General features: G+C 29.7%; 1 protein-coding gene across 4 annotated transcripts in view; it reads right to left on the reverse strand.

Moving 5' to 3' along the window:
- Positions 1-8,740, reverse strand: part of LOC106684349 (zinc finger autosomal protein) — a 52,141-nt gene that overhangs the window by 9,762 nt on the left and 33,639 nt on the right. For 3 of the 4 annotated variants that reach the window (XM_067046010.1, XM_067046012.1, XM_067046013.1), the window contains 4 exons: positions 4,463-4,522; positions 2,889-2,948; positions 2,315-2,365; positions 1,013-1,072 (listed from right to left, as the gene is read on the reverse strand). In XM_067046010.1, the coding sequence (XP_066902111.1) occupies positions 1,013-1,072; positions 2,315-2,365; positions 2,889-2,948; positions 4,463-4,522 (231 nt within the window). The remainder of the gene's footprint in view (positions 1-1,012; positions 1,073-2,314; positions 2,366-2,888; positions 2,949-4,462; positions 4,523-8,740) is intronic. The other variant, XM_067046011.1, reaches the window with a different exon arrangement.

Genomic DNA, 8,740 nt, shown 5'->3' on the forward strand with positions numbered 1-8,740 from the left:
TTCGTTTTGGAAGAGATTCAGTCGTTGTGTGGACGGGCAGGTGAAAGGATGTCTCCAGGATGAGGAGGTCCTCATGAATTTCTGTCCAGCAAGAGTAGGAAGCCATTTTGGACTCCAGAACAATAGAAAAAAGAAGACACCAAGGATCATAAAAGGAAGATTGTTAGCTTGGTTAGTTTTGTATACATAAAAATAGATACAAATGTAAACTAGATTTTAATTTAATTAATTGAAATTATTGTAAATGCCTGTATTCTGATTGTCTAGCAACTACAAGCCCTGAGATTAAGTCTTTTTATATAATAAAATTATATTATCCATTAAGTAGTAAAGTTCTTAATTGGAACCCAGTCATCTTTAATATTTGAAATTAAGTTTAAAAAACGATTAAAATTCTTTTTATTTTATTTTTAATAAATAATAAATTATTACAATATATAAGTTATATTAAAGGGACTTAGTCCCAGAATAATAAACTATTTTTAATTTCATTTCTTAACAATAATACATATTAGTTGATTGGACATGGAGCAGAAACGTAGGGTAAAAAGTTAATTCAATATTCCTATAGCAGTAGTTAGTTGGACCAGAAAAAAAAAATTAAAGTTGAATAGATTCAATAATACTTTCTTAATCCCAGAAAAAACAGAAGAAGGAACGAGTTGCAAATTGAAAAACCCAAAAAGCGCTTCCTTTTCTAACATCAAATCAATTCATATATACACATCCTTTTAACTTGATTTGGAGGGCCTTTAGAGGTTCCTAAAACCATAAGAACCACAAAAAAGAAATTTTACTGACTGATAGATATTTTGACTGAAATTCAACCCCACTTTTATTATATTGCCTAGAAAATCAAAACAAAACTATATTGAAAACCCTATTTTAATCTTATTTTATCAAGAGAACAGATCATAGTGCCAAAATTTAGTGAAGAAAAAATAAATATATATTTATCAGACATCTCAAAAAATGAGAATATAAATAAGGGTTATATTAATAGAAGACTTACCTTCAGCATCCATTTCATCTGTCTGTTCTTCCTTGATAAAGATATTTGAGTTACTCTCTCCTAAAAAAGAAAACAAGATACATAACAATTAGTTTATGTAAAAACTATTATAAAATGTGAAAATGAAAACTTGAATAAATGCACTAACTAGTATTACAAATGTAATAATGATGGTCATCAGCTAAAATAAAATACTTTGGATTTCAAGAACAGAAATAGATGCAAAGAAAAGGTATATTACTATATAAAGAACAATTGATAGAAAATATATGCCTTATTTAAATGATAATTTTGATCAGGTATCGATGCGGTAGATTTTCCAGTGTAGCGCAGAATTACTGAATTTAAGAGTTAACGTATGGATGCATGATGGCATCAATAACTGCCCGATATGTAACTCAAAAGAAAAGGAAGATATGTTTCACTTCTTGGGGACCTGTCACAAGTACAGTGAAATCAGAATAAAATATTTCGGACAGTGGACCTGGTTTCCTGAACAATTATTCAATTTATTAAAAGGCTCTAATTGGGGAGCTTTCAGCAACTGTGTACAATGGGCTACACTGGTAAGAGCTCAGTTGGATAACGTGAGGGATGTAAGATTGAACCATATCCTGTAATTTGTAGGTTTGTTGGTGATTTAAATATAAATAATAAGTCCTTATAATCTTGATAAAAATATATTGATATAAACAAAAGATAGTGATACACAGTATAAGAGAATAATTAACATGACTAGAAGGTTCTTAGAACACCATACTTGCTAGGTTACCCAGCACTCAGTGTTGCCAGCCTCCGAAAAAGTCTTTAACTTATTAACTCTGGTTTTTAAACATGGATATTCCTCCTCCAATGATTTATATTTTACTAGGCCTCTTATCGTGAGTGCACTTAAACCTATAACACAGGTTGGTTAATTTCCCCTTGGCCTGCGTTATAGCAAGGTTAACAAGACTTATGGAGTTATACTCCCAAAAACACATTTTTTTATGTTCCAAAATGAAGTGCTTATTCTGACAGAGTAAGGAACCCACCAGACTCTTAATATCTCCCCAAAATTGATCCTTAACTCACTGGTTCATTTATAATAAGAAGTAATTATTTTAAAGATAAATAAAAGTAAAGAGTTTTTAAACATAACAATTTCTTTGAATAAAAATCAACTATAACTGGAACATTCCAGAAGTAAAACAAAAAATTGTAAGAAGGTTTTAAGGATAAATAGATATAGTTTAGGTGAATAGAGATTTAAGATAAAATTATATATAGTTCTAATTAATAAATAATTTAAATGTTTCTCACCATCATCTGAAATGAAATCCTCCCCTTCATGTTTCACATGACTAAGTTCATCTTCAAAGATAAAATAATATTTAAACAAAACAATCAAAGAAACAGTTCAAAAAAATATAAGAGTAAATTAAATCAAGCAAGAAAAAATTATAGTTATTGATTATATTATATGAATAACCAAAATATGCAGCCACAATACTTCATTAACTGACATATATTGACCATGACCAGAAATTAATTTCTATAGGGCAATTAAAAATGTAATGTTTTTATTTTGAATATTTTTGCTCACCATAATAGAAATACGACTCACTCTCTTGTTACGTATTTGCAACTAAATTGGTAAAAGAAAGATTATAAAAGGAAGTGCAAGGTAGAAAATAGATAGAAGAATAAGACAAGGTAAACAAAGAAAGACTTGGGATAATAAATCGGAGGAATACTTGAAAGGACTACAGGTGGATACTATAGTAGACTAATAGTCCCAAGGTAGAATTTTCTGGAAGAAGGTTACAAAAAATCTCGATTAAGGAAGCCCACTTCTTTATTGGAAAATCGACTATAAAAAAAATAAAAAACTTACTTTTACCTTGAATTTCATCTTCCTTTTCTTCTTTTATAAAAACACTGTGTTTACTCATACCTGAAAAATAAAACAACAGAAATAAGTATTAATCAAAGTTTCATTGACTATATGGGTGTTTTTTAAACAAATTTTCAAGATGCTCAATTTTGAAACTCTGCAGAAGCTAAAATATGATTAATTCATTTTATTCAGTATTAACTGAATGGTAAAAAATAATTATTCATGAGTTTAAGAGGTTAAAAAAAAATTCAAATTCATAAATGTTATTATATCAAAGCCTAAAACCGGCGTAAATAATATGAAGTAATAATAATATTCAGGCACTCTCTCGAATGTTATTAACATCTCCAGAAGTTAGAAAACATTTACAAGGAGTGACATTTCTTAGATTTTTATAATAAATGTGATTTTAACTCATATTTACTATACCAGAACAAAATATATTAAAAAAAAAGTAGTTTTTACACTCAAAACTATCAAGTACTAAAATATGAATTATTTTTAGTGACATTTCTGAGATTTTTATAATAAATGTGAACTCATATTTACTATATCAGAACAAAATTTATTTGCAGAATGTAGTGTTTACACTCAAAGCTATCAAGTACTAAAATATGCATTACTTATTTTTAAAGTAAACAAAAAATTGTTAACAAAATACGAAGGAGATGGTCGGGAGGGGGGGGGAAGGAGGGGGTTGAAAAATGAACAAAATGAATGAATTTTTGTTGTTCCTTTTTTACCGCAAACACCACCATCTTTATATTTTGAAAGATACGGTCAATCATTCAAGCATAAAAAAAATCTTGACATTTATCAGAGTAAATGAAACTACCATAAGTTTAAGGTCAGAATAATTGTATTATGCCTGACAACAAAAATAAGATAAAAGATAGAACTAGACAAAGCAAACTTGATTAGCGTTGATTCTCCCAAATGCTGTATTAATCCTTACTCTTTCATTTTTAACAGAACCTACCTTTAACAGGTTAGGACTCTATTTCACCTAATCATTAAAAATAATTTTTTGTTTATTTATTTATTTTTTTTATTACATTAATACAATTTAATTAACGTTCAATTTTAATTTATTTGTTTATAACTTATCATTTCTTAAATCCATAATTACTGTATTTTTATTATGTATATATTATTTATTTACATTCATATACCCTCTCTCTTTTTTATTTGTTCACATATGCACTCACCTAAACATGCTTTTATATGTGTACATATATTATATATACATCTGCACAATTCAAGGATTTGAACATTTATCTTATAACTAACTTTTTTCTAATAATTACATATTCATTTTACTTAAAATTTCAGAATAATGGTGGTTTAGTCCGTTAGAATCTGATTTAAAATTTACTGTATAATTTATATTTTCTGGAATGTAAATTGATTCCTAGTTTTAGCCTTATACAGACTGATCGTTTTGTGTAATGGTTTCCATTGGAAAAAGTGAAAATGCAAAATTAAAAATTTTAATTTTGAATTAAGTTCAAATTTAATTGTGATATATTCATACTATTGGATATATAACAAATTTGAAAAGAAAAACTTACTTTCAGCTTCGATTTCGTCATTCTTTTCTTCTTTAACAAAAATAGAAAAGTTATTGATTTCTGAAAAATAAAAAGAAAAGAGAGATGAAAATAAATTCATGAATAAAATATAATATATTGTCAAATCTAAAAAAAGAAAACACAACAGTCATCCAAAGGCTAGTTTCTATCGAGTAAAATACAGAACAGGAATATACATTTTTTCTTATTTTTATAATTGTTTTGGAATCATCAAATTAAAGAGAATAAAATAATAACTATTGAATTTGAGTTGATAGAGATAATACTTTACATACCCTAGTACATTCTGCGAGAAGAAAATGACGTTTTTATTTTGGTCTTAAGAATGTTATTTTATGGAATAAATTTCCACATCCCCACTCACATTGAAGAGATTTGTAACAAAACCAAGATGTTATTAATCAGGAATAGTAAATCTTAATTGAAACCAGATTCCCTAGTTTTCTGCACACCTCAACTATTATATCTTTGAGCATATCTTAATAAAATACCAAACCATATATTAATGCATACAAGATACTCTTTCACTTCTAGATGCTATAACTTTTTCACTATAAATCACAGAAGTTATAGCCATACATAGCATAGAAGGAGTAGGTTCTTGCTATAAGAATTGATATTTTTTTAAATAAATATTTATGTATTACATACTTCATCTTTATAAGACCCAGGAGTAGACAATCTCAAATGTCTTTCAGCTTAAAAAATGATTAAGTTGTTACAAGAGTTTAATACTACTGTGACAAAATATTATATATGAAATTTTATTTATTAATTTATTATAAAACTGGCAGCAATATGATTATTGTTAATATATTTATTACTAATAAGGAGGCTAGTTAAATGTGATATACTTTATTTATATAAGGTAATTGTTTTAAATTAAAAAAAAAATGTGGTATATTAATTTAGGGTTGTATGAATAGTGTGAATTTGTTTGTCAATACCTGATGATGGAGTTATAGCCCGAAACGTTGTTTATGAACCATTAAATAAGGAAGAGTACTTTCACTACATCTAATTATGCTAATGACTATAAATATAAAAGTTCCTCACCAATTTCATCCATTTTCACAGAGCTGATCAAAATTCAAACGAACCATCACAACTAGTAGTATAGGTTTCGCTTATGTTCCAAAGAGGTACGTTCAACGTTGAAAATTTAAGAGTTTAATTGTCTTACCTCTTGATATAATCAACCTTGAAATGTGAAGTTCATTTTCTTCTGTTTTTAGTTTTTATAATATTCATTTTTTTCTTCAACTAAATATTAAATTAACAGTTTAATTCACTATTGAAACAATTTCTGATCAGTTTTTCTTTTCTTCAAAATATAAAAATTTCAACTTATAAATATTTAAAAACAGAAAAAATATAAAGACTATATAAGTTATTTAAAAAAAAAAGTATGTCCTAACATCAATTCATAATTCCTAATTCTCTCCTGAAAGATGTACATTGTAACCTTGGATGAAGGTTTATAAAGAACATTCCAGGAAAAGTGAAGACCAACAGATAGGCTATATGATACCGGGGGCGTGGCACAAGGAAATTCTTTGGAACCGAAAGATAATAATTACAATTTGGGATAGTTACTAGATTTTCGGGTCTTTTTCACCTTAGGGGGTGATTGTCGGGTAATCGGGTATTTCGGGTAAAATGGGTTTACATTATATGTAGGCGTGCTTGTGCAGTGACGCACTAGTCCTTCGAGAAGTTTTTTTTTCAAGTAATCATTAGAGACTTTTTATTGTTATTATTTTTCCTTAGTTATTGAATTTAAGACATAGGCGTACCTATACCAATTGGAGCCGATGATATATTTCTTTTTGGGGCCTGGGACCGATTTATTTTTGAGGAATGGGATGAATATAATTTTATTTATTTTCTTTTGGATCCGGCGCTGTTATTTTTGGGGCTCGGGGTGCAGACAATTTTAAGGTCTCAAGTAAATTTGTTTCTGGATTAGATGGTTAGATTTATGATTATAATTCATGTTTTTAGTGTAATGTTTTGTAATAAGGCTGATGTTCGTAGAACGAAAAATTTAAGGCTGTTTCAGTTTTAAAAATTACTATTATGACTATTTTTGTACTATCAGCCTTAAAAAAAGATACACAAGTTCGAAACGATTACCAAATATTGAGGTATTAATAAAAGGAATGGATTTGTGGAAAATTACTTGTGGTTTATAGCTGATTATAAGTTGTTCAGCCAAAAGAGGTATACATATGACAGTTAACGCGGCAGTTAGTCCACTGATTTTATTTGTACTATCAACTATCACGTCAGACCCAGTTCGTCAATACTGCCGCAATAGTAAATACTGTGATAACTGTAACTATAAAAAAGTTACACCATGATAGTAGCAGCGACTTTGGTCGCAATAACTGAGACTATACGATTGTTCACTGTCAAGGCATATAAATGTGATAGTCAACGTGACAGTTGAACTATCAACTATCACGCTAGAGCTAATGCGACAGTACGATCAAGACCGTAACTGTCATACAGCTACAGTTATAACGATTCTCCAAGAACGGGTTAAGTAGTGGGTATTTTTTTGGGATAAAACGGGTATTTTCAAGGCGCCAAGCGGGTATTTTTTGGTCGAGTGAGTCGGCAGCACTGATTATAACCTTCATTTTTATTAAATTAATCCAAAACTTAGGGTGAAACACTTTTTTCCCTTAGGCCCTTGGACTATCAAGGTGTTTTATTATGAAAATGAGCACAACGGAAGCAAAATACACATCTAACACAAATATTATAACCTTTAACCAAATGTTATTTTAAAGAAATAAAGTAAGTTATTTTAAGAAGAAAGTAAATTTTACCCTGCTTGAGAGCCGAATCGATACCATTTATGTTACTTAATGTCTTATTTTTGATTCAGTCAATGTTTTTTTGTTTTAATGAGATATGCGGCCATAATAACTATTAAATACAAATAAACTAAATGGTGGGTCATTAGATAAATCGTTTCTTTTCGAAATTCGCCCAAATCATAACCTCTCAACTACACATGGATGAGTTTTAACGATTTCTATGTCATTTTAAATTATCAGGCATACTAATTTGTATCCAAAATTATTCAAGAGGTTCTTCATCTTCATGATGGTTGGTAGTTATTTTATAAACATTCTGTGTATAAATATGTGTCTATACTTTCTATTTAAGATCAGTTATTAATCTAAACAAAGGCCATAGAGGCCGATGATGTTAAGGTTTGGTCATCTTCACAGTATGAACAATCAACCTTCCATTTCTGGTCAGCATAGGTGGGTTACCTGTAGTAAAACCATCCCGTATGGCCGACAAAGGGCTAAGATCAAATGTAATTTTCACTTCTAAGTGGGCATCTTTGATTGTACGACATATTTTTTGATTTTTGGGGCAAGGGGGAGGCTGTTGTAAATATTATTTATATATATTACATATATTAATTTTAAAATATTTCGTATTTACAGATTATGAAGTGGATGTTAATTGGTGGACGTGTTTAGTTCGGAGGAAGAATATTTGAATAAGACTGTGGATTATACTACATTTCGACAACGTTAGGTAGGTAATGTGGCGTTCACATAATTATTTAGGACCGGATAAAAGCGATTATAATAAAGTACCTAAAGATGCCGTCGATGGTATAACAAGAGAACACTTATATGAGCAGGCACGTGGATTTGCTGATAAACAGGCTGACGCTATAGCTATAAAGGCGTTTGTAAGGAATGCCTTAAAAGGCAGTTGGCATTCTATAGTTGGTGCGGCCGGTCTAGGTATTAAATATATAGCGGAGGGTATTAGTGGACGTATAATATATCCTTTTGATTCCGAAGGAAAGACGGGTACCCATGCAACGAGGGCAATATCCGATACGCCTACAGGTTCTCACATAAAGACCGAAACGGTGCTTCGTCGTCGCAGGAGATTTCAGTACGTTATGGGAAAGGCGCCAAATAATCCAGGCAGAATCAAGGGAAGAAAACCGACAAAGGAGACACGTGCAGCGACCAACAAAGAGTCCCTCCGGAAGGTCCAAAATATCGAAGAAGAAGAAGACGAGTCAAGACAACGAAATCTTAATACCCACGAGATCATAAGCGCGGCTGATTTAATTATTATTAATATTATGACAAATTAATAATTAAATATTTTAGCATAGATGTATTAAAATAACTTTTTTTGGATTTGTTAAATGAAGATGAATGTGATCCTGGGCAAGGAAAACTATTCATCTTATATAATTTTATAAAA

The sequence above is a fragment of the Halyomorpha halys genome, unplaced genomic scaffold (genome assembly GCF_000696795.3).
Source record: "Halyomorpha halys isolate HHAL.00 unplaced genomic scaffold, Hhal_1.1 Scaffold572.1, whole genome shotgun sequence".
NCBI classification, from domain to species: domain Eukaryota; kingdom Metazoa; phylum Arthropoda; class Insecta; order Hemiptera; family Pentatomidae; genus Halyomorpha; species Halyomorpha halys.